Source organism: Thermobia domestica, chromosome 11 (assembly GCF_964235325.1).
Source record: "Thermobia domestica chromosome 11, izTheDome1.hap1.1, whole genome shotgun sequence".
In the NCBI taxonomy this organism is placed as follows: domain Eukaryota; kingdom Metazoa; phylum Arthropoda; class Insecta; order Zygentoma; family Lepismatidae; genus Thermobia; species Thermobia domestica.
Genome location: NC_137464.1, coordinates 124,997,097 through 125,022,917, shown reverse-complemented (window position 1 = coordinate 125,022,917; position 25,821 = coordinate 124,997,097). Strand labels below are relative to the sequence as shown.

General features: G+C 37.1%; 1 protein-coding gene across 1 annotated transcript in view; it reads left to right on the top strand.

The window, feature by feature from the left end:
* atl (atlastin GTPase) overlaps nt 1-25,821 on the top strand; it is a 125,617-nt gene that overhangs the window by 42,885 nt on the left and 56,911 nt on the right. The window contains exon 2 of the mRNA XM_081732557.1: nt 16,953-17,152. Within this exon, the coding sequence (XP_081588683.1) occupies nt 16,953-17,152 (200 nt within the window). The remainder of the gene's footprint in view (nt 1-16,952; nt 17,153-25,821) is intronic.

Here is a 25,821-nt window from a genome sequence, read left to right as displayed (position 1 = left end):
GGGTACATTGTTGTAAACAGTATGAAAATAATGTGCAAATGCCTGTGCTATTTCATTGGCACGTTGGATATAATGGCTATTGTACGTAAGGGTGCTTGATGACAAGTGTGTTTTGCGTTTAAGAAAACAACAGATCTGGTTTGGGTCTTTTTCGATAGAGCATTCTGAGTTTAAAATAAAAGTATTGTAGGTTAATTTTGTCAGATTTTATTTCTTTAGGCAGTACAGTATTTCAAATTGATCGCAATGATAAAGATCATTTATTGATCCCTTTTTCCACTTGTTAGGGTGGTACGTCTTGAATTTTATTTTCCTAATTAGGCCTATAAGTAAACCAACATATGGATAACTTCCGCTGATATATCTTTTGATTGGAACACATACAGAAAATATGTTGTTAATCATTTGATAGAAGTTTGTTACTGCAATATTTACATCATCCGATTGCAAAAGGCAATCCCAGTTTACTTTAGGGTTCTATGCACATCTTTTCGAAATCTGCTTTTCTGAAATTAAAATCCGATTCCTTAACTTATTTCTTATGTTTCTGGAGGTGTTTAAATGGGAAAGAGATAAGTAAAGGTGGGAGATGAATTCATTAGTAACAAGAGAACACACTTTTATTACAGAAACGTCGTTAAGATTTAAGAGTACTAAGTCTAAGATTCGACCATTACTATTTTGAATGTCATTATGGGACATTTAGTCACACAGGGACATGAAGTTATTTAATTCTTTATATTTATTTGTTGAAAGTAGGCCAAAATTATAACATGTTATTTGATTTATATTAAAGTCCCCTATGCAAAGAACGTTGCTTCCTATTGGAACATTACTCTCAATAATTCATAAAACAATTCATATGTCGTTACAGTTGTATTCGGAGGAATGTATACTGCACAAATAAACATATCTTTAGTGAGTGACTGGAGAGCTTGACAATTACATATTCAAAATTTAGATCACAAGAATTTATATAGGATACATTGTAATTTTGATACTGTTATTATTACAACCTTCCTTTGTAATTATTTGATAGTTCAAGATTTCTGTCTTGACGAAAAACTAAATATCTTTTATCAGAGAATTACCCATCAATATGACAGTCTGTTAAAAAAAAAAAAAAAACTTTCGATGATTGTGATTACATCATAATTATTTGATAAGGTTTTGGCCCGTAAGCCAAAATTAGTTTGATAAAAGACTGACAATTTACAGGTATGATTTTGAAGCATGATTTCGGATACATTGCTATTATCTACAGAGCACGACAATGAACATGCCTCAAGGCTTGGCAATACAATAAAACTTGAAGTTGAAGGTCTGCTTTAACGCATCTGGGATTTACTAGTTTTGTTGTATACTTACTAATTGATGCAGTTCCTGACCACAAAATTCGCATCCGTTGTAGGTCGATTTCCGCTTCACCGACTCGGGGTTGGGTAGTTTGGTTTCTTAACAATGGGGATGGGAGGAAGGAGGGTTAACATTCTTCAGAGAACTACACTTTCACTTTGAATGCCTTAGGCTAATTTGGTGACAGGGTTCAGAGCGAGGCTGACAAGAAATGTGTAAGTGGATTGCCGACCATATAATGGTTCAATACTTGCACTATCACATTCACTGTAACTTGGACATCTTCGTTACGGAGCTTCTTCGTGGCTAAGCGGTTAGCGTACGCGCCTTTGGCGTGGGAGACCCGGGTTCAATTCCCGGCGGGAGCTCATTCGGATTCGGGAGTGGTTCGGATTCCACGTTAATCAGTAGGTCCACGTCTCATATAGTCTCGCTGAGACTAAATCAAAGCTACTAAAATCAATCAATCAGTCTTCGTTACGTTGACTAAACGATAATAAATAAAATCACCTGTAATTTATTCCTAATAAAAAATGAACAACATTATTACAAGCCTTCCTCACGGTCTAGTGGCTATTAGTAAGCGTGCCTTTGGTGATCGATTCCCGGTGAGGGAGCTTTGAATTACAGTGGTTCGGATTCCACGTCAAAACTGTGTACCACGTCTACGTCTCATATAGCCTCGCTGATGAAAGAAAACGCTAAACGATAATCAACCAATCAATTAATCAGTCAGCAGTAGGCCTATTTCAAATTTCAGCTGCATAAACAACATGTCTTGTTGGACTGGTTAAATTCATTTTGGTGAAGCAAGTGTTTTAACAAAATTTCAAAATATATTTAAATGTTCTTTGGTTACTAGTAGGCCTAGTTCCTCAATAGGCTACATGACTAATGTCATATAGGAGATATCAGAATAAAATATTAATAATGGTGCAGACTTCAAGTCTTAAGACTGTCATCATACTTGCAGACCAATACTCATCAAATGAATCTCTTTCTTATTTACTAAGGACAAAACAACAACTTACGAGCCAAAAAAAGCGTAGTGTTAGTAAATAAGAAAGATATTTCTTTGAGTGTTGGTCTGTAAGCACGACGGCAGCACTAAGAAGCAAGGCCTAAAAATATCTAAGTACAATGAATTCGTAAAAAAAAAAAAAAAAAAAAAAATCAGAATTTCCAATCCTGTTAGCAAGCAAGCAAATTCTATTATGTAAGTATTCATGCCTAATCATGAAATTATTTTAATGCAGCAATGAGTTGTCCGGCCTATAAGAAAAATTTGGTCCCAAAATTTCCAGGGCCTAAATTAGGCCTACTGTCGCCCATGCTTAACACATTAAACTTACAACATCCCTATTTTTTTCTGGTATCTGGTAATTGCTATACGACATTAATAGCTCTATTTTCTACTAAGTTATTAGGTCTATTTACAATTACAGTCAAAGGATAGATTTTAATATCCAGGACATATTATTAGAAGTTCCTCAAAGTCTGCCCTGTTTTAATACAACGCAACTCCGCAACATCCTTATTTTTCTTTATATATACATCTGATAAGTGATCTAAGATAGTAGTTCCATTCCGTTTAGGAAGTAGCCAAAGCCTAGATTTCAATATTCGGTGAATTTTATTACAAGTCCGTGAAGGGAGTTCATGTTTGCTAGCGGTAAGCTTTTGTCCGCCCTGTAATATAAAACTGCCAGTGAGCTTATGTCCGGTGAGTTTTTTTTCCACTGAGCTTATGTCTGACACCCCATTTCGTAGATGTCCAAACTCCCGAACCCGATGCTCGCGAGCTCGGAACTCGAGCTACACCGGACTTGGACTCAATAATTCAGCCCAAGCCCGAGTAAGCCCTAGCCCCAATGAAATAAGTCGGTGCGAACCCAACTGAGAAAAGTGAGCCCGAGTGCGAGAGCGCGAGCCCAATTGAGAGAAATGAGCCCGAGCGTGAGCCCGAGTGAGCTCAAGCCTAGTCGAGAGAAGGAAACGTGAGCTCCAGTGAGCGCGAGCTCAGTTGAAAGAAAAGATCGCGAGCTCGAGCTCAGTTAAGAGAAGTGATCGCGAGCGCTAGTGAGCGCGAGTCCAATTGAGACAGGTGAGCGCGAGCCAGAGTGAGTGCAAGCTCAGTTGAGAGAAGTGATCGCGAGCGCTAGTGAGCGCGAGCCCAGTTGAGACAGTTGAGTGCGAGCGCGAGTGAGTGCGAGCCCAGTCAAAAGAGATGAGCGCGAGCCCGAGTGAGTGCGAGCTCAGTTGAGAGAAGTGATCGCGAGTGCTAGTGAGCGCGAGCCCAGTTGAGACAGTTGAGCGCGAGCGCAAGTGAGTGCGAGCTCAGTCAAAAGAGATGAGCGCGAGCCCAAGTGAGTGCGAGCTCAGTTGAGAGAAGTGATCGCGAGTGCTAGTGAGCGCGAGCCCAGTTGAGACAGTTGAGCGCGAGCGCGAGTGAGTGCGAGCCCAGTCAAAACAGATGAGCGCGAGCCCGAGTGAGCGCGAGCCCAGTAGAGACAGGTGAGCGCGAGCGCGAGCGAACCCAGTGGAAAATGGCCATCTATGAAGCATTGACACAGACGAAGGATATATTATTCTGTTTGCAGCTGCCCCAAAACAATATTAGTCCTTTCTAAATAATTCTGACCTTTAATTACCGTCTCTCTGTGTAAAGTATTGATTGAAAGGTGTTGTATAATTAATATACGTTTTATATTTAAATCTTTGGTTGCTGCGCTCACGCTGCGTAACAGTTTTGCCCACCATGGAGCCTCTTGATATAATTTTAGCCATGGACAACGCTCTTCAAAGAAAGATGGATAGCCACAAACCAGACTTTTAAAAGACCTGACTGGATACAAAAGGAATAATGAAGATCTAATTTAAATGAAAATAAACACAGGGAAAAAATCACGAAATAGTTGTAATGTTATTTATCTAAAATAATGATATTGGCACAGCTCCTATAGTCTCTAGCCGCATTATTAGGCTCACCTTTATTTTATTTTCTATTTTATTTATTTATTTATTTATTTATTTATTTATTTATTTTTGTAAATTTTGTGCAGAATTTGAGGATAAATATTTAAATTATTACATGAAATATTAAGATGATTGCATTGTAACATTAATTACAATTACAGCAATTAATGAATTAAATTATTGTGTTTCTTACTGAATACAACTTCAATATTTCCTTAATATTTGATAGAGCTGCCTTTGACGTTTTAATGTTTCGATTCACCTTAGCGTACTATCAATTCCTGCTTTACTGTGTCCTGCATCTAAGGATGGTGATACCACACTTGAATTACTTTTTCAATTAGGTCAATTTTTGTCGTAATTTCTTAATTTACTACTTCTCTGTAGTTCCCAAACATTTTCTATGGGATTCGTATCGGGAGAATTACCCATTTTTATAGAAAAGAGACATATTTAAAAGTGTGACTTCCATATCGGATTGATTTAATTTCCGTATTATTATTATTATTATTATTATTATTATTATTATTATTATTATTATTATTATTATTATTAGGAACTGTTGGATATATGTATATTCCTAACCGAGAAAGTAGAAATTCGGCAATATGTCTTTTATCTAGTCTTATGAATTGATCATAAATTACTAAGGCATAAGAAATACAACGTATAATAATAATCGGCTGGCGAGTAGTAATAGGATTGGTATGTTATAGTAAAGAATTTTGATATTGTGTTCCAAATCCACATAAGACAGCATGCTTACTATCGTCAGGGACAACTGTAATGTTCTGTAGTTGTACATTACCTTAAACTATTTATGTAAGTTAAGAGTTACTCAGAAACAAGAAGCGCCAATACATACGCTGTAGTTTCCTTTTCCATTGCTGGCATTATCTTTGAAGAATGCACAAATCTGTAGACAAGTGTACTAACGGCTCCTGGCTAATGCACATTCTAAATAGTAAACTGTGCGCTCCACTTTCCTGTCTGTTGCGATTACGTTAGAAATGGCAACACTATAACACCTTGAATTGCATTGAAGTTCGCAGTTGGCGGGGTTCCGAAAGAAGCAGAACCTTTTTGAACAAAAGTAATCGTGCTGATGGAAACTGGTAGAACTCCTGTAAGAAGGGAGTGTTAAATTTCTCTGAAGAAACATGTGCATTTCCTAATATGTTTGTTTTCACTACGTAGTGTTTTAAATAAAATTGAATGAATAAAATATTGTGTAAGAAGCATTTTTATGGCCTTTGTGTACATAAAACTAATATACAGGGTGTTACTTATTATAACAAACATCGGGAGGTGATTCCTGATACCAAGATGAGCAAAAAAGTTCGAATGAACACACATAGTATTGGCAGAGTTAGCGAGGACCGAAAGCGTGGAAACGGTAACTTAGAAGTGGTAGATATCAACGTGGAGAGAAACAAACTTACATTCGTTGGGCAGATCACAGGAGATGTTCCGAGTGCCTGCCAGATTGCCGAACTCGTTCGAAGATACCTAGGTCACGGCGAACGTTTGCACAGGCGTTATGTTGTCAGGAGTAGCATATACCATACTTTCCATGTGTTCCCACACATAAAAATCTAGTGGATTCAAGACCGGAGACCGAGCAGTCCAATGCACTGGACCGCCACGCCTCATCCAACGTCTTGGGAAGTTGTTGTTCAACCACCGGCAGATATTCACACTGAAGTGCGCGGGAGCCATATCATGTATGTACCAATGTTGCGACAAATCCATAGGGGAACATTTGCTATCGGACAGTGTATTCTGCAGGAAGGTCAAGTACAATGCTCCATTCAGTCTTCGGAGTAGCATGTATAGGCCAATCAGTTGATCATAGACAATACCATACCATAAATTGAGTGCAAATTTGTATTGATGATGAGTGACAACCGTATTATGGTGATGTGCATCTGCTCACGTGTGTGTGTTATGCATGTTAATGATACCATCCCTTCCAAATGTGACTACGCCAGTGAACAGTACTGATGCTTGTGATAGTAAGTAGTGGTCTGTTAAATGAACCACTGGGAAGAATGCTTCACGTGGTTGAAAATCCGCTTTTGTCAGTCCTTGTGACTTCACAGATGGTATGAGTACAAGGCATTTTCATGTAACGTACAATATATAGTCATGTAATTAACCTCCATTTCACAGCTAAGTTCCCTTGTACTCGTACTTGGCTCATTGTTGACAGCTTCTAACACTCGTTCGTCCATAAAAGGTACGAGCACGACAGGGTCGAATAGCATCCACATGGACAGGTAGTACGGTCCAGGTTTTACACATGCGTGGATAAATTGCTGCAAACATTATGTCTACAGTGATGGTTGCCTGTATAATGGTTGACGTCTGTTAGGAAAACGCTCCTGTCATAGTCGTGCTGCGTCACGCCCATTGCCATCTGCACGACTGTGCGTGAATAGCTTGTCGGCCTGCTCGCGGTTTGAATAACCCACCATATTTTAGTTGAGCACTGCCACTTGGTCTATTCAACACTCGCAGCACAACGACTGCACTCCTGTACTGTAGCGTCTTGAATACAAGCTCCACCTTTAAACCGAGCAACTACGGATTTAACACGAGCGCCACCTGCAGACTTTCTCTAAGCTTTTTGATTTTCTTCAATATCTAGTGCTTCGAACTTACTACTGTTTCCACACTTACGGCCCTCGCTAACTTTGCCATATTTACTATGTTATACGTTCATAGGACCTGTTTTGCTTGTCGGTGTCAGGAATCACCTCCGACGTTTGTTACATTAAGTTACACCCATACATATAACCGAGGAAGGGAGTAGGTAATTTATTCCTAGATCTACGCCTCGTGCTCAACGAAATTCAGGTCCACCTCTGAAGAGGATGTCATCATTGATGTCATTAGATCTAGTGAATGTTACTGTAGCAAATAAATGTACGCATGAAGGAGAAGATTTGCTACCGTTGTTGTTTTTAATAATAATAATACGGCATTTATGCACAATAGTCCATATTTCATATTTCGGCGTAACAGTGTAATTAAACTTACTGCTTTATTAAGAGTAGAAGAACAGCTTGTCCTTCTCTTTGCTGCTTAGTTCTATATATTCTCATTCCATTGTATATCTCCTTGCTTTTGTGATAATAATGACCGTAGAAGGCAGATTCTCGCTTTATGTTTTATTACTTTCACATTAAAGTAGATTGTCCTAGGGTGTAGGAAATCATTATGCGATTTAAAAAAAAAAAAAAAGTGAAATTAAAATAATATGGTAGATGAACACATTTTGTTATTGTAGCTCATAAGTTACCGAATTTAAATGTGAAACAAAACTTTTTTTTTTTAGTTGAAATTACTACAATGTGGTGCGTGACCCCTAGTGACTCAAACTAACACAATTCAGAGAGATATCAGTAAAGAAAGGGATAAGATACACGAAAGATATGTTTCGTGAAATAATAAGTTACTTTGCAAGTTGTGCCATGTTTTGTTTGTATTTAGAATGTATGGCTACATTCAAAAGTTCATCAGTATTTAGATTTACCATAGACAGTAGATAAAATAATGTAATTTAAAATGCTTATGTTGAAGACTGAAAGAAAAAGAAAGAGAAGAAAAAATAAAAAAAAAACACTATTCAGTTGTGTAATTCGTTCCGTGGCTTTTACCCATAATGATTTTTTACTAGTGGTTATTACCAGAAACTCACGTTCCCGGAGTAAACTCCGAGCCTATGTTGAAGAACCCCTTGGCTGTCTCTTGAATCGCGAACGAAAGCAACAAATCCAACTATTGAAACTGCTTTTCTTTCATCTTATGCTGAAACAAAGCGATTCATCGTCACCAATAAAGATATATGTTTAGATATTATTTTTGTGTATCCGTATATGTATTTGGATATTAGAGATGAGAGCAAAACACACTTTATAGCTCCTGTAGTTGATTTCTTTTTGGTTGGGTTGTATGGTAGCCTTACATGTTTTGTTCTTTTCGTTGTTATCTGTTATCTATTTTCAAGTGTCTTACACAAGGAAAGATCGACATGTTAAAGGAAATATAGTATGTATGAATGGACGTATCATTTCATTTTTCTTTCTGTTCGTTTTCTTTGTGGGCCGCGGTGGCTCAGTGGTAGAGCGTTCACCTCTGGTGCTAGGGGTCTCGGATTCAAACCCTGCTCCCGCCAAGTGAACTTTGTGGTGGACAAACACCGTGTGCGTGGGTTTTCTCGGGGTTCTCCCACTTTCTGCATTCCACCATTTCATTCATTACTCATCATCACCGTCTCTTTTAGCCTAACCGGCATAATCGTGGGACGTAAAACTCAAAGCTTTTCATCATCACCGTCTCCTTTAGCCTAACCGGCATAACCATGGGACGTAAAACTCAAAAATTTCATTTCATTTCATTTTTCGTTTTCTTTCTTCTATTGACGCAAAAGCTCTTTTATTTTGTTTTTACTGATCTTTCAGTTTAATTCTAGTTTCATGTTTTTTTTGTATACTGTTTATGCATGATAGATGCTTCTACTGCAGGGGCGTCATTTCAGACTTCGCTTGAGGGGGGCAAGAGTACCACCGACGTAAGACTTTCACGTTTTATACTAGTGTATTAATAGACAATCAGTTAAAGTATAAGCATTCCTCAAACTCTTGGGAGGGACAATTGCCCCCTCTTGCCCGTCCTAAATGACGCCCCTGATCTATTATTATTTTATGTAGTTTTAATTCATGTGAAATTTGTACACATTCCGAGCCAGATCTGACAAAAATATTCCGTGAGATGCTCATCATAACAATGCTCAACTGTGATAAAAATGAGTAATTTGAAGTTAAATTCTGACACTGGCAAGTTCTTTGATTGTTAATTCCGTAATCTTTAATTACAATTATCTCAATGTGTTATTAGCTAATAAGAAAGAATATTTCCACTTGGGGTAACTATTGTCAATTTATTATCGAGAAACTGTGAAGAAAAGTAAATAATAATAATAAAAGTTTGTGGACAGGTATGTATGTATGGATTATGTTTATATTAAAATAACGTAATAATTTTGTATTGTAAAAAAATGGTTGTGCACTTGAAATGTTGCTTCTGGGGATAAGAAGTAAAACAGCAATAACTTCGTTATGAAGACGTGTATTTAATCAAAGTAATCGTCCATGTCAGCAATAAATTTCTCTCAGCGAGTGACTCCTCCATACTCTAACGAAATACATATTGAAGTCTGGAAATAATGAAAGTTGTGAAGTCTTTTTATATGGCATCTACATTGTTGAAAAATTTTCCACGGAGATGTATGTGCAGGGCCTAAAACAGATAATAGTCATTATGACTGAACTTAGAATTTTATGTTGGATGTGGAAGGACTTCATATCCCAACTCAGAGGCGTGCGACAGTTGTTACCAATATGGGCGAGCATTATTTTGCAAAATGAGTGGTTCCTTTCTGTTGACCAGTAAGGGATACTGTTGGCGCAATTTCTGGTGCATATGAGATTTCTGCACTATATGACTGTAGGGGGGACACGGTGGCTCAATGTTAGAGCGCATACCTCTGATGCGTGAGGTCTCTGGTTCGATCCCAGGACAAGTAAGTTCGTGGTGGACAATATGTCCGTTGGTTTTCTCGGTACTCCCGTTTCCTCCCACATCATTCCACCAATTATTTCATCACTTGCTTTAATCATCCGTCTGTTTTAGTCAGGGTTTGAAAAAACCCGGGTATTTTTGAAAAAACCCAACCCACCTGGGCCCATGTGGGTTTTTTCGGGTATTTTCGGGTTTTATTGGGTTTTTTCGGGTTTAATTGGGTTTTTTCGAAATATTTCAATCTCTTTGGGGTAAAAATGTTAAAATATGATTTACATTTCATGAGTGTCATTGTCACAACTTGCAACAACTTTCTATTCACTGCTGTTTTGAAAAAAATGCCGCCATTTTGAAATTTTATATTGGATCGCTGAAAAAATCTATACAGCAAATTTAGAATGTCTTGTGCATCTACCCTCAAAATATCAACTTAAAAAGTCCGAAAATTGCACCTTGCAGCATGGATACCCGCTATTTTGAAAAATGGACGCCATTTTGAAATTTTATGCCGCCAAAATATATACAGCTAATTTAGTCTCTCGTGCTTCTACTTTGAAAATTTCAAGTTGAAAGACCTAAAATTGCGCTTTGTAGCGTGGATATCAGCAGCGGCGCAAATTTGTCTTCAACATTGGGGGGAAGGGTAAGACGGTATATATATATATATATATATATATATATATATATATAGCCCTATATATGCGATGTACAAAATATTTATGAAGGCGAAAAACAATGCTGAGGAGGATTACCCATGTCGGTACCGGCGTCCTCCACAGGGGACATAAAATATGACGACATTATTATTGCTTTATAACTTTAAAATCCGACCGGCAACATTAAAAACTGTTCACAAGGAATGATCCAAATATGATCATTCCCTGTAAACAGTTTTCAATGTTGCCAGTCTGATTTTGAAGTTGTAAAGCAATAATAATATCGTCGTATTTTATGTCCCCTGTGTGGGACTCCGGGACAACATGGGTAGGGGAGCAGAGTTGTCTTCAACATTGGGAGGCGGTCAGATTTGAGGCTTATTCTGGGAGGTATCAATTTCATCTCACTTTCCTTTGTGACAGTTGGGCACAAATCATCACATTTCTTCCTAAAAGACACATTTCCAATCGGATTATTAAGGGGCACAGTTCCAAGATTGTAGGGGATATGTCCCCATCATCCCCCCGGGATTTTCGCCAGTGGATATCAGTTTTTTTTTTTTTTTTAAAGCGCGCCATTTTGTAATTTTACGTTGGTATGCTGCCAAAATCTAAACAGAAAATTTAGTGTGTCTCTGGATTGTATCCTGAAAATTTAAAAGACCGAAAGTTGAACACTGTGTGGTAAAGGCAGACAAATTAACAAATGTAGATCGAGTCATCCTAGGAGCCTCAGTGACGTTCGCCAAATATGAATACCAAATAGCTATATTAATTTAAAACAAAGACATAATTCATCAAAATGTCTTAAATATTTTTCAACGTAAAATAAATGGTCTTTCGATGCTTTGCGCATTCAATTACGGGAATTACCCGAGCACTTGTTGCAAGACCGTTCTTTTCCGAAAATTAATTTTATACATTTAACAAAGATAGGCCTGTAATTCATATTTTATAAAGTAAATGTTTCAAAATGTCTAAAATGAAATGAAATATCCTCCAGTAAAATAAATAGATTTATTGTTGAAGTATTCACTTTCGATGCTTTGTGGGTTCAATTGCGGGAATTTCCCGAACACTTCTTTCACGACGGGTTTTCCCTGAAAATGCAACTTGCTTTACTGTACATCGAAACTTCCATTAATACTTAAGTTTCAATGCAGCACTTGAAATAGTAAGCGTTACGTAGTCTTCGGAGCTCCGAGCATTAAGCTTCTTAATTTTGACAGGAATTTTCACGTTATTGCTAGTGTTGATTCTACAGAATGCTTATTTGAAGGCTAGCAAAAAATGACTTGACTTAACTGTTGTTGGAAAACCAAATTTTACTGAATACTGTTGTTACCATCAAAGGAAAAAATAATACTAATAGTTTTACTAAGGTATTTACATATTTACTGTTAGTACCGGCACCTATGACCTTAAACCCGTCAACGTATGAGGGATAACGTCCCTCGGCGGCGCCGAGTCAGGGAACACACTATTCACGGAAAGTATTTTCTAAAATATACAATCGCTTACTTTACTTCAAATAGGCTATAAGCATAATCCGCACATTAATTTGCTCTACAATTATCTCAAGCTAAGGTGAGGTTTTTTATGTACTTATTTATTCAGTGCATTTAGAGCTTTATAAAGGTCTTATGTTGAATATTGTTGTCTATCTTAACATGAAAGTATATAATTCGCCCAAAGAAAGTTTAAAATCTGATAAAAATAACTTTCAATGTGATCACCTTAGTTGTACCAATAATACACTAACAAAAAAGTCAAAAACCCAGGTGAGTTTTAAGATGGGTTTTTTTCAGGCGGGTCCAACCCGAAAAAACCCGGTGGGTTTTTTCGGGCTGGGCCCACTTGGGCAAACCCTGGTTTTAGTCTAAAGGTGGCGGGACGTTAAACAAAAAGATATCATTTTATTACTGCTGTGATGATTTTACAAGATTCCAGAAAATTATAGTGCATTTACGAGCGACAATCCACCAAGCAGTAAGATCATAATTTTCTGTGGATAGAGAAATAGTTTTGCCGTCCTGCGAAGTGATTGACCGACATTCAACCACTGCCCTGTCCTGCTCAAGTTATCACAAGTTATCTCATCGGACATCACGGTACGATACATCGGCGTATCCCTCTTGGGTCTTAAACTGAGGCACGAACACACTTTCAGTTGCTGTTTGTGCTCTTCATCAAATTGATGTGGCATCCAGTGATTCGTCGTTTTCACCTTCCCTCTTGCCGTTAGATGGTTTGAAATGGCTTATGGGAAAATGTTCATTTTAGCAGCAAGTGTTGCACCGTTTGACGTGTTCCCTTATCCACTTCAGCCTTCAAATCGTCGTTTTTCACACAACGATCATCTCTGCTCATCATTCCCAGAACTTAGATCGCCGCTATGGAACTTCTTGTACCAACGCTGAACTGTCCATATATTTTGATGGTTCCATCTGTAAACACTTATTGTTTGTCACCATTACATTGGTTTCGTGTTCCAGTTGCTACTCATAGGGTAACACAATCCACACACTACGATTCAATATAATGTGTGCAGCTGTCTCTCGTGAGACAACCACCGCATCCACGGACGGAATTTCAGATCCTTTCGCGCAGAAGCTCTGCTATCTTTATCTCTAGTCAACCTTCCATAAATGACATTTCATAGTGCACAACCCAATACTTCAAAGAGAAAGACTAATAATATTTCAAGAACATATACAGTATCACTGTAGCATAGGAATTATCGATTGGTCAGGTCGGGCAAGATTGAAAAAAAATCATGACTTTTTATATAAAAGTTCGTTTTTGTTTATTTTTTAAAATAAAAGTTGGAATAAAATTTAAATCGTGTTTCTTTTTAGACTTCCAAATTATGCTATGAATAAGTGTCGGATTGACGGTCCTTTCGTTAGTCGACAGGTATCAGAACAAAAACTGTAAGATATATCGAGATGTGGTTTTTAGCAGTCGATTCAGCATCCCAAGGGCGGTTACATCTCCGTTAACTCTATTTAAACCGGAAGTGGTTCATATTGGTCATTTCCTGTTTGAACGTTTATCATTATAAAATGGAAACGGTAACATAGCGAGAAGCGTTTCTTTGCAAGCTATTCCGCGTCTCAAGACAGTATAATTATCCTCAATACTGCCAAAAGCGGAAGTGGTTATCATTTATTGTTACTTACGGTTTCAACGTTTATAGCCATAGAATGAAAATGACAACAGATAACGAGAAGCGTTTCTTTGCAAGCTATTCCGCGTCTCAAGACAGCATAATTATCCTCAATACTGCCAAAAGCGGAAGTGGTTATAATTTTTGTTACTTACGGTTTCAACGTTTATAGCCATAGAATGAAAATGACAACAGATAACGAGAAGCGGTTGTTTGCGAACGATTCAACGTGCCAGAACAAAATATTATGATTATGTACAATATTCTACCTAAACCGGAAGCTGTTCAAATTTACTGTTATTATTTCCAGTGTCAATTCTGATATAAGTAAAAGCAAAAACAGTAAATGCTATCAAGATACCGTTTTTTGTGATCGATTCAGTATCCGAAGAATAGATTCTGTCTGCTTTGTTAACCCTCTATTCAGATGGAAAATAGTTAAGATTAATCATTCCGGTTTCAGCGTTTATCACAATGAAATGAAAACAAATGGAAAGAAGCGTTTTGTGCATACTATTAAGCACCTCAAGATAACATGTCATTACTATCCACAACAAACTATCGAAATCCGAAGTGATTCAAATTTACTATTACTTCTGTTTCAATACTAATTTTTCATAGTGCAAAAACGGTAAATGCTATCAAGATGTTATTTGTTTATTTATTTATTTGCAATCGATTCAGCATCCCAGGAATAGGTGTCGTCTCCTCCGTTGAAGCTCTGTTCAAACCGGAAGTGGCTAAAATGAGCCATTTCCGGCTTCAGCGTTTATCACCACATAACAAACACGATAATAAATAGCGACAAGTATCTTTGCAAAAGATTCAGCGTCTCAGGACAACATAACATAATTATCCACAACACTTTATCAAAACCGAAAGTGGTTCGAATCTACTATTACTTCTGGTGTCAACGTTTATCGCCATAGAACGAAAACGGTAACATATAACTAGAAACTATTTTTAGTAAACGATTCAGCGTCTTAAGACAACATATCATAACTATTCACAACACTGTATTAAAACCTAAAGTGGTTCAAATTTACTATTAGTTCCGGTTTCGGTACTGATTTCAAGAGAACAAAAACGGCAAATCCTATCAAGAGGCATTTTTATGCAATCGGGAAGCTGGAAGTAGTTAAATTTACCATTTCCGGTTTCAAAGTTTATCGCCATAACAAAGACGGTAATAGACGGTGTTTTTTGTAAACGATTCAGCGTCTCAGGACAACATACCATAACTATCTATCCATATCACTCTACCAAAACCGGAAGTGGTTCAAATTTACTGTTTTTTCCTCTTTCAATACTGATTTCCGTAGAGCAAAAACGGTTAAAGATATCAAATGGCTTTTTGCTGTCGATTCAGTGTTCGAAGAATAGGTTCTATCTCCTCCCTTAACACTCTGTTCAAACCGGAAGTGGGTGAAATAAAGTTTTTTTGGTTTGAACTCTTATCACCAGGGAACGAAAACAGTAAGGGGTAGCGAGTAATGGCTTTTTGATATGAATTCAGCGGTCGAGGAGCAGGTTTTATCTTTGATTTCACTACTCTATTGCAGCCAGTACGTACACATGCACTACTTTGAATTTGAGTATTGGATTAGCATAATTTGTAAGTCTTAATTTTACACTGTCAAACGATATTCCTTGTTATTTTTATTATTTTGTATAAACCAACGCAACAAACTATTCTTGAGACCTTAGACACCCATACGATTTTCCTCCGTAGGACAGATCTCAAATAAATACTGAAGTTGGACTATGTATTAATTGTGCAAGAGGTGGAACTCTACAACACCTAGATTTTAGATATTTCTTGTTTAATAAGTTAACTACAGAGGTTTCAGTTTTATTATTAAGTGGTGTTACAATAAAAGCGGCATCAGAAATTTCACTAGTACGGGAAAAGTAAAATTACCTTTCAAATTAGCAAATATTTGAAAGGAACATTTGAACCCGCGTTCCCATCCTCTTAGGATACATATTTGATTCGAAATGAGATAATATAAATCCAGCTCAACGAAGTGATCAATCATTATCTTTTCAGTGAGAAGTTTATATAGCGAGTTCCATCTCCCGAACATAAGATAATCTTGAGAGATCCAATTTCCGGCGCACCTGTTTAACTCCCATTTGCCCCTTAGGATACATATTTTAATGAAAATGTTATGATAAAAACTCATCTTGAGTCAGGTGCTATGTACAAAAATTCATGTCATGTAAATTAACTGTTTTACTGTGATGACGAGAGAAAATGGCGATATTGTTTTAATACATTAAGAAAAAGATTATAGACATTAGACATTGCCTCCTCCTTACCGAAGGAAGGCAGAATTTTCTAAAACGCTGTGTATCCACTTATTTCTCATTGAGTTCATATACGAAGTTTCATCTCCCAAACGTGAGGAACTATTTGCGGGTGCTTTGCAGACTACCACGTTAATAATTTAGTTCGAATTAGCGGAATAATTGACAAAAATGTGTTTCACAACGTTCAAGTGAGACATGGAATTTCCTCAGGAGCGCGGATTTCACCAGTAACTAGGATTACCATCCTAAACATTCTTCCAAGCTATGCAGTAGTTACCTGCAATGCAAAGAAGACGCTTACATCACCAACAAATGTCGCACGTATTAAGCAGCAACACCCAATGAACACTGTTCCCAACCCAATATAAAGTTAGGTTGTTTTTCTTTTTTTTTTTTTTTCTTTTTTTTTAAAATTAAATAGCACAATGCCATATTATTACATATTTCAGATCTACATGTTAAACGAAAACTTAAAATACCACATTTATTATTCAATGTTGTAAACTAAAGTACACTATAGTGTCACAGACATTCAAAGTTCGGAAGCCTCTACCACATTAACAATACAGCGGAAATAGACGGATCAATGCACAATCTAAAGTACTGTAGCGTTGGATACCGTAGTAATGGTATGGCTTCAAATGTTTATAGTGTAATATAAAATCTAATATGGCCTAATGGCTAATACGCAGCCTGTAGCATTGTTCCGGCTTTACGCTAAATATATTTTGAAATTATTACTAGTAGTAGTATGTCCATTAAAAATTGTTCTTGAACACTGAAATCATCATTTCTCATGTTTTGCACGTCCTAATTTAAGATTTTTTTTTCCTCTGCAAATCCTAGCCTTCGTATTATTAATAATGCAATTATAAGTTTTATTCTTCTTCTTACAGGCAAAATGGGAGGACGAGCCGTGCAGATAGTGATTTCAGAGCAACAGCACCGTTTTGAATTAGATGAAAAGGCATTGGAGGAGATATTAATGCAGCCACATATTAAAGATAAACATGTTGTGGTAGTATCAGTTGCAGGAGCCTTTCGCAAAGGAAAATCATTTTTACTTGATTTTTTCCTCCGTTATATGAAATCACAGGTAATTGTTGCAAATTTTTAATGATAATTGAATTTTCTTTAGTAATAATAATGTTATGCTTTAATGACAAGATTCTACCAAGTTGGCGGAGAATATATGGTTGAAATTCACAATGTCACCTTCTCTGAGTCCAGATTCATTGAAACAACAGAATTGTGAGTAATTCTAGTCGAAAATCACTTCAGCAGGGAGTCGTAATGCCGGAAATAATTGCAGTTCTCATACGGTGTGCTACAGCAATATGTATAACATGAATCATTTTGATTTTATTTAATTACTTTAAACTGTGGGAATAACGAGACAGAAACATTTTGGAGACCTGGGGTATAGATTCAACTTCAGAAAATAGTGCGTAGCTAATTCGAAAAGTTTCGTGTCAAGAATCAATGTCGTCTTATTGCGGAAGACAGAAGGTGTACGTCAAAAGTGGATGCAACGCTTTAAAAGGATAAGTAGAGGCAAATTCACGCGTCATTTTCAGACATTTTACTCTTACTTATCTTCAACTATCAATAGCAAGTTAGGAAAGTGAAAATAGATATTTCCCACAAGAATTAATTGATTATCGTAAAGAGCAAAGGACAAACACGTGCAGTTACTTTTGATTCCGTATGCGTGTAACGACAGGTAGATCTTGTATGATAATTACTAGACGTTACTGAAATCCACCCAAAGTGTCAAAAGCCATGGCTGAGAATCGAATGTATTTCTTTCCTCATGATGAAAAAGGGGGCGCGGTGGCTCAGTGGTAGAGCGTTCACATCCGGTGCTTGGGGTCCCTGGTTTGATCCCAGCTTGCGCCGTGTGGACTTTGTGGTGGACAAACACCGTGCTCGTGGGCTTTCTCGGGGTTCTCCCGTTTCCTCCCACTTTCTTCATTCCACCATTTCACTCATTTCTCATTATCACCGTCTCCTTTAGCCTAACCGGCATAACCGTGGGACGTTAAACTTACAGATTTCATTTCATTTTTTCTTCCTCTTGATGAAAGCATTACTTCTGTCATATACTGCGCAGAAATTAAAAGAATTCACGACTGTTGTTTGATCAAATAAAAAAGGTTTTACTTGCAAGAGAACGCTAAACCACACATAGCAAAAATGGGAAACAAAAACTGTGTGTTCTAAAGTATAAAGCATTCCTACGCCCTTCCCATTCCCACTTACCACTAACATACTACAGTATGTTTATGTATGAAGTCACTTCCTGATACACTGTTTAAAAAGAGAGCTAATGCTGGAAGTGCCTTCCAGGAATGCATTGCATCATGGAAACAACGTTTCTTCAGGAATGGGATTTGATAAGCTAATGAATTGTTAGAGGTATGTCGCTGAGAACAATTTTCATTAAAGCAGATTTGTTTCCTCTGTTGCTGAACTCGGTAGTATTATGCTGTGTGAAAACGATAATTTATTTCTGAAGAATCTAGTACTAGTGATAATTTACGTAGTCAAACTTGATTTTTTTTCAAGGAAGATTATGTTTTGTTATTATGTAGCTTGGTGTTCAATAAATGTGCTGTAACATATTCAAACTTCTGTTTCGTGGTGCACATGAGGAGCAACGCTGAAAGCAGTGTGGTTGAAAATATGAGGTATTGTGTGAAATTGAGTCCAGATCTTTCCGAGAATACTGAGTATTGGTCGGTCTAGTCCACCGCGACTAATTCATGTTAAACAATCCGTTCTATGTTAAAGAAAACATTAAGCATACTTTTGATCTCTCTCCTGACCTCTCTCGTTCTTTGGTCTTATGTTAGGGCACGATAGTTCAGTGATAGAGCGCACACTTCTGATCCAAGGGGTCACTGGTTCGATCCAGGCTGTCGAAATTTGTGGTAGACATCATCATGTCCATGGATTTCTCGAGGTTTTCCCTTTTCTCCCACATTCTCATTCCACTAATTCTTTCACAATCATCCACTTTCATTAATCATCCGCCTCCTTAAGCTAGGGCATAGGCATGGGACGTAAAACAAGGATTTCAGTTTTCGGTCTTGTATGCGATATGGCGTTAGTGTCTGAAATTATGTATGAGTAACAGGGGGTCAGAGCTAGTAAATGAGCTAAAAGTTTGAATACCTATGAGACGAAGATATTACGCCGTGAAGAGAAGTGAACTTTCAGCAAAACTGCCCTGCATGTACAGTTTTATTTTGATAAAGACGCAAGTGTTCCACAGGCTCATGAAATTTGTGCTGTTTATAGACAAGATATGTCATCAAAAGCAACTGCCAAAAGATTGTTCAATTGCTTTCGTTGTTGAAATTTCGATTTCCAAAATGTTCTTCGCAGTGAGCGATCAATCACAGCAGAAGTGGATGATATTCTAGCAAACATCGAACAAGACCGGGATGTAAGTAGTCATGACATTGTCAGTGACCTAAATATCCATCACCAAACAGTGTTAGTACAAGAACTACTAGAGGGGTCAAACAACATTCAACATTCTTTAATTTGAACGTATATTATAATGTGCTTCCCAGGTGGCGCTACTTTTCTTCTTTCTAATCATAGCGTTTATGCCATAAATTTTAGTTGACAGAGTCCAAGTTCAGCTCCCAGTGTGAGTTAAAAGAAAAACTAGCGTCCCTATGGTGTGTGAGGAAAGGAAATGTGTAATAAAAAATGATTATATTAGTATGTAGTCCGTAGTTTTTGGGAGGGAAATGGTATTCAAAAATAATCGAAAACTACTGTATTAGTGTCAAATCCATAGTTTTTCGGGTTGCTGAGATTAAATAGTCACATTCCAAATATCGTTCTGTCTCCATAGGTATGGGAGCTTAGAAAGGGTGAAAAATAAAAAGGAAACATCTGAGATTGCCGAGATTACTGTCGAATCCATAGGATTCCATCGTCGATTACTATGTTTTCGGGATCACTTAGCTGTTGGATGCTAATCCCGATGAGTTTTAACCCCCAGCTTAGGCAAGAAGGGGCATATCAGCTGGCTTAGCTGTCGTTATTTATTCTACTCGGTACTTAACTTTGTGATAGAAGCAACGCAAAAGGTGTTGCTCCTCGTAATTTATTCTCTCAGTTCCTTATTTTCTGACAGGACAACTCCAAAGTTATTTGTCATACATCTATAAATATAAAGATGTATGTATATGTTCCACCATAACAAACGCATGGAGTCATTTCAACCAAACTTGGTACATTTAAAGTTTACAATCTGAGAGACATTGCTCTAGTAGTGTGGTGGTGTGGTGTCTGATATTAGAGATTTACTCTTATAGTTTCGAGTTGAAATTAGTGAGAGAGAAGATTTCTTGCTTCAACAATGCACACTACTATTTTTATAATCTTCGCGAATATAATAAGCATCATCATAATGTAATTTATCAGTGTCTTTTTTTTTTAATCATCGCTTTTGCGTAATGTCCATGTTTCTTTCCATCACATGAAGCATTTTATGTATTTTCTCAACTCTTTATTCAAGGAGCCACAAATTAGACTTTTCTTCCTTCTAAATGGTTCTTTCGTCATTCCTAACGTTGCTTTTATTTCACATTCATACTTCATGCCCTTACTTGATATTACCCAGATATCTAAACCTAGTTACCTATTATATTCTCTCCTGTTTCTATATTTAACACCGATTGTTTAGCTCCCATCACAATGGCTGTTGTCTTTCTAACATCTATTTTCATCCCATATTCTTCAGGATAAATCATAAGTCTTCTCATAATACTAACAGTTTGGTACACTACATAGCTGTGTTTATTACAGTACAATGAAACAGGTTATCATTCGATGTGCAGGCCTTCGTATTCGACTATTTGAGTCTTTCCTTCCAGTTCTATGATTCCACGTCTTGTCCTTAGAGGCAAAGAAGTCAGTCACTGCTGTTTTTACCTCCTTCTGGTTGGAGAAGCATCGTGATTCCAGAAGTACTCCATGGACCGAAGTAGGTAATAATCCGAAGGGGCAAAGTTAGGACTATATAGCGGGTGTGGCATCACTTCGATGTCATCGTTTTGTTTTTTTGTTGTTGTTGAGTTTATCGAGCCGAATGTGGTTTTGCGTTATTCTCTTGCAACAGGGCGTGCTTTCGATTTACCAATGCAAGACATTTTTGGCGAAGTGCAGAATACATCCGCTCCAACCGTTCGGAATAAAGGTCAGCATTGATGATCATATCGTTAGGAAAGAATTTGGAAGTTAATTACACTCTCGTAGTTCCATCATACATAGAACATGACTTGCTCGAAACGACTCTGCTTGAGAAACCGGTTCTGGAAGATAGTTCTTTCTTAGCCTCTGTCTTTGCACATTCGAATTTCGGAAAACACGTACTTTGTGTCGCATGTGACAATTCGTTTCCGGAAACGCAATCACATTGATTTTGCAACAGTTGTGGGCACATATCTGCTCTCTAGATCTGAGCTGGAGACAACTCATGTGGTACAATACGGCAGCTCTTGATGGTTTTCCCGAGTTCGTGAAGATACACGCTATAGTGAACTAAGACATGCCGAGTTGATTTGACAATCATCGTGTGCTGTTGGATGAATTTTTCTCAATGTGTTGTATGGCCTTAGAATCTGTTATCCGAGGGAAGCCGGATTTTGGGTGATTTTCAACGTTACAACCCAAAAAAAAAAAAAAAAAAAAAAAAAAAAAATCTGGAACCAACGAATTGCTATGCTGTTGACCTTCCCTTTTCGCATGACAAATGTTATGGGTTGCTGCTGCAGCGTTATGCCCGAGTTCTAACTCATACGTATCAGGCGTTATTGAGTGCTTATAGTCACTGACACCAAAAGCTAACTAAAAGTATTGACGGAGTGGCGGCCTCCATGTTAAATTATCCACTTAGCACACTACATCTTGGGTCAGTTTGACCTTGTAATGACGGTCAATCACGGCCTATACACGTGCGTGCTGTTTGGGTTGAGAAAATGTTGCATTATTTACTACTCAGCTTTGTATTACGACTTCAATTTGTCACTTCTAATACAATATTCGTGAAGATTCGTGAAGAGTGTTTCAAAACAACATCGACAAAGTTTTAGAGGCAATTTCCGACACTAAGGTAATATGCAAAGTATAGACCAACCTAATTGTAGAAATTCTTCCTTTCGGCGCTATAACCACCCGAAAATTTGTAGGAAAAATGCAAACGCAGCCATAACTCGAAAACAGAATGTCAGATTGAAGTAAGGTAAAAGGCAATGTTCATTATTTTTAATCGTAGAATTCATTAATGAATAATTACGTGTGATACAGGGGCGGCGCAAGTTTGACGCCCAAAGAAATTGGAGAGTTCTTGGAGTATTTATCAAAATTTGAATAACCAAAAACCGTAATTAAGTACAATATTTGAACGAAGAAAAATTATAGTACATCGTTGAAGTGAGAAGTACACTGTTAGAATTCGAGAAAGCAGAGATATACATGCTTGATTGATCTGTTTTGTCTTGAGTACATTATAAACTCTCGGAGAAAGAGCTGAAATGAAACGAACTCTTTAACGTCTTGCGGTTATCTTTTAAGGTAATGGAGACGAACGGTCAGGTAATCTACTTATAATGAGAGTGTACTACAAAACTGGAAAACTGAGAAAACTCACAGACATGTTGTTGTTCACCACAAACTTCATGGTATGGGATCGAACGAGAAATCCCTCGAGCATTACAACCGAGCCACTGTGCTCCTACTTTGGAGGAAGAACTATGATTCTGATAGATGTATCGGTCAAATAAAAACTATATGCAATAAATCAATGTGCAAAAGAGTATTGATGAATAAAGGTTGAAATACATAGTTTCCTTTGTCCAGAAACAGCAAATATATCTTCTTGGTCATTCACTCTCAACTGGTGACCGCGTCCCTCTATTGTTGGTGGGTCGCCATTGAAGTGGTTTTTTTTTAATACATTTTATTGTTTTTGTTGTTTGTAAGGAAAAAGGGATCTATAGTCCTAGTAAAATGGGGTCTTAGTATTCAAATAACTGAGAACTACTGTTCTAGGTTAATTGTAAGAAAATGCAAGTTGAATGAATAGCATATCAAGAAATCAAATAGATTCGATGTATGAGTCTTAAGAATTATTAGTCGCATCACGGATAACGAAGTGATCAGGCAGTTATCTAACAATGGAGAGACGGGGAAATAAATTTCACGATGTCGAAGTAAAGTAGCTCATAGCCAAACTGCAAAAACGGGACTGCGTCGAAAAGTAATATCGGTAACTTCAGTTCATATCGATAAGGTGTAGTCTATGTAAGGATATTTACTGAGCGCCCTTCGTATTGCGTATTTCACATTACGATCTGCAGCATTTGGCAAGCATTTTGAGATCAATTTTACAAGACCTGCATACTCAACAATAGTGAATTAATAGGATAGACTGCTTCATTGAGTCACAATACTATTGCTTAACTTGTAAAACATTCAGTGAAAAATATTTTGAACTCGGAAAAAATTGATACATGAACTCAATGCAGGATTCTTGACAGTGACGACACCAGCTTTAATTCCTTGGAGGGGGCAAGAGAGAGAAAAATTTTGTGGGGCAGCAAATTTTTATATACCGAAAAAGGTAGTTTATACAACTAGATCTACATTACCATACAACATGTTTGGGAGGGCAGGCGTCGTCACCAAGCGTGGGAACTCGCACTTCTGTCTCCTCTCTGGCGTTGTCACTGATTCTGAACTTTTGCGTAATGTATTTTGGCATAAAAAGTAGAAAGGCATCGCCAAGGAAGCGTGGCTATAAAACTTCAAGAGGGTACTTTAAGAGTAAGAGAAGAAACGATAGACAAAGGAAGATAAAAATTTCGCATAATAGAAAGTTTAATAGTGTACTAGTTCAGAAATATAAACACGCAAGGATAGATTCTCATTAAAAGAAGAAAGATAAAAATCAAAGTGGTAGAACATTCATAAAGTGCAAGACATTCTTAATAATTACACTTACAAAACCTGCGAACTCCCACGCTTCATACGTATTTTAGCATTTTTCGTAATTAATAAGTCTCACTCAAGGATGTATCCATAGAAGGAACAGTGTTTCTTCCGAGAATTTGTTATGTACTGAAACAAAACAGATAAATCAAACATCTATATCAGCTTCTTCCTAATTCTAGCAGTGTTTCTTTAACTTGAACGCTGTACTATGATTTTTGTTCATTAAAACATTGTACTTGATTGTTGTTTATTTTTTAATTCAAATTTTGATAAAATACTCCAAGAAAGATTTTGTTTCTTTGAGGGTCACTCCTTCGCCCCTGCACCACGATCAGTTGTACATTAATGGATTCCCCAATTAAAAATAATGAACATTCCCTTTTACCCGATTTTGATATGACATTTTATTCTCAAGTTAATTTCTACTTTTGCATTTTCTCGACAGATTTTCTCATAGAGCCGAGAGGAAGCATTTCTACGCCCAGTTGGTTTATACTTTTCGTCTTATCTTCGTGTCAGGAATCGCCTCTCAAACGTTGTCTGTGTTGACTTGAAACACCCTGTATATACAATAATACTGTTTTTTCTTAATATTATTCGCATGGATTAAAAGCTTAGAAACAAAATTTCTCACTTCTAATGTAAATAGTGCACTATACTTCTCACTAATATGCTTTCCAATCAAAGGAGTGTATTTTCTTATTTTATAAATGTTTGCTGATTCAGATTAGTGAGAAATATAGTGTAACCTGACTTGAGCTAGATCAATTTTGTATGTGACCGATTCCATTTCAAATCGTCCAGGCAAACCACATTGGTCCCCATCATAGTCTTAAATTTCATTTATTTTTTTATATGGGATCTACATGCAATATTATTAGACCCATATTTTTTCTTTTTGCTGAAATTTTTTTTCCTTCGATATACAGCCCTCCAAAATGGCTGCCCTCCTCTCGGATTGCACGAAAAACTGAAAAACATGTCAAATTAAAAGTTCTGTTGTAGAGAAACGAGTGTACTTAGTAACATAATCGCAATAGCAGGAAGAGTATAAAGTTGTATGTTTCGATGGAGGGCCAAAATTCGTCTATTGGTTAAATAGGAATCGTGCAATTCAATCGCAATGTTGCCAACTTTGGTAAAATTTTTGCTAACTTCAAACATTTTTTTCTGTCCTCGAGCAATATCAACCATCTGCTTGTAGCATCGAAATCTACTCCATAAGGTCTCTTGAAAATGTAAAGGACTTAGGTTTCTAATTATTACATCCCACGTTATAGCATGATGAAAAGCTGAAAAATTCATTAAGACGCCGTGTTTGGACGCCATTTTCTCAAAAACCCCACCTTTTAAAAATCTGAATTTTTTACAACTATTGGAGAAGTACCTAAGTATTTAATATCCATTAACCGTTCATGCGGCTGCAGCCCCTAACATTCGCATTTATTGAAATTTCAATTTTTGTACTTGAAATGTAACGGCTGCAGTCCCTAACATTCGCAATTAATCATTGAAATTTCAATTTTTGTATTTCAAGTTATATTGATACAAATCAACTTTCTGAACTTCATCATAACTTTAACACACAGTTTCTAACGCGAAATTTATATTTTATTTTCCATTGTCGCGAGCCGATTTTGGGTCCCGAGTTGGAAACCCTGTAACTCGAAAACGAAGCGGAATTCGACTCATGTTTATAGGAACTTCTCTACTGAAATTGATGTCAGGATTCATCTCTCAAAATTATCA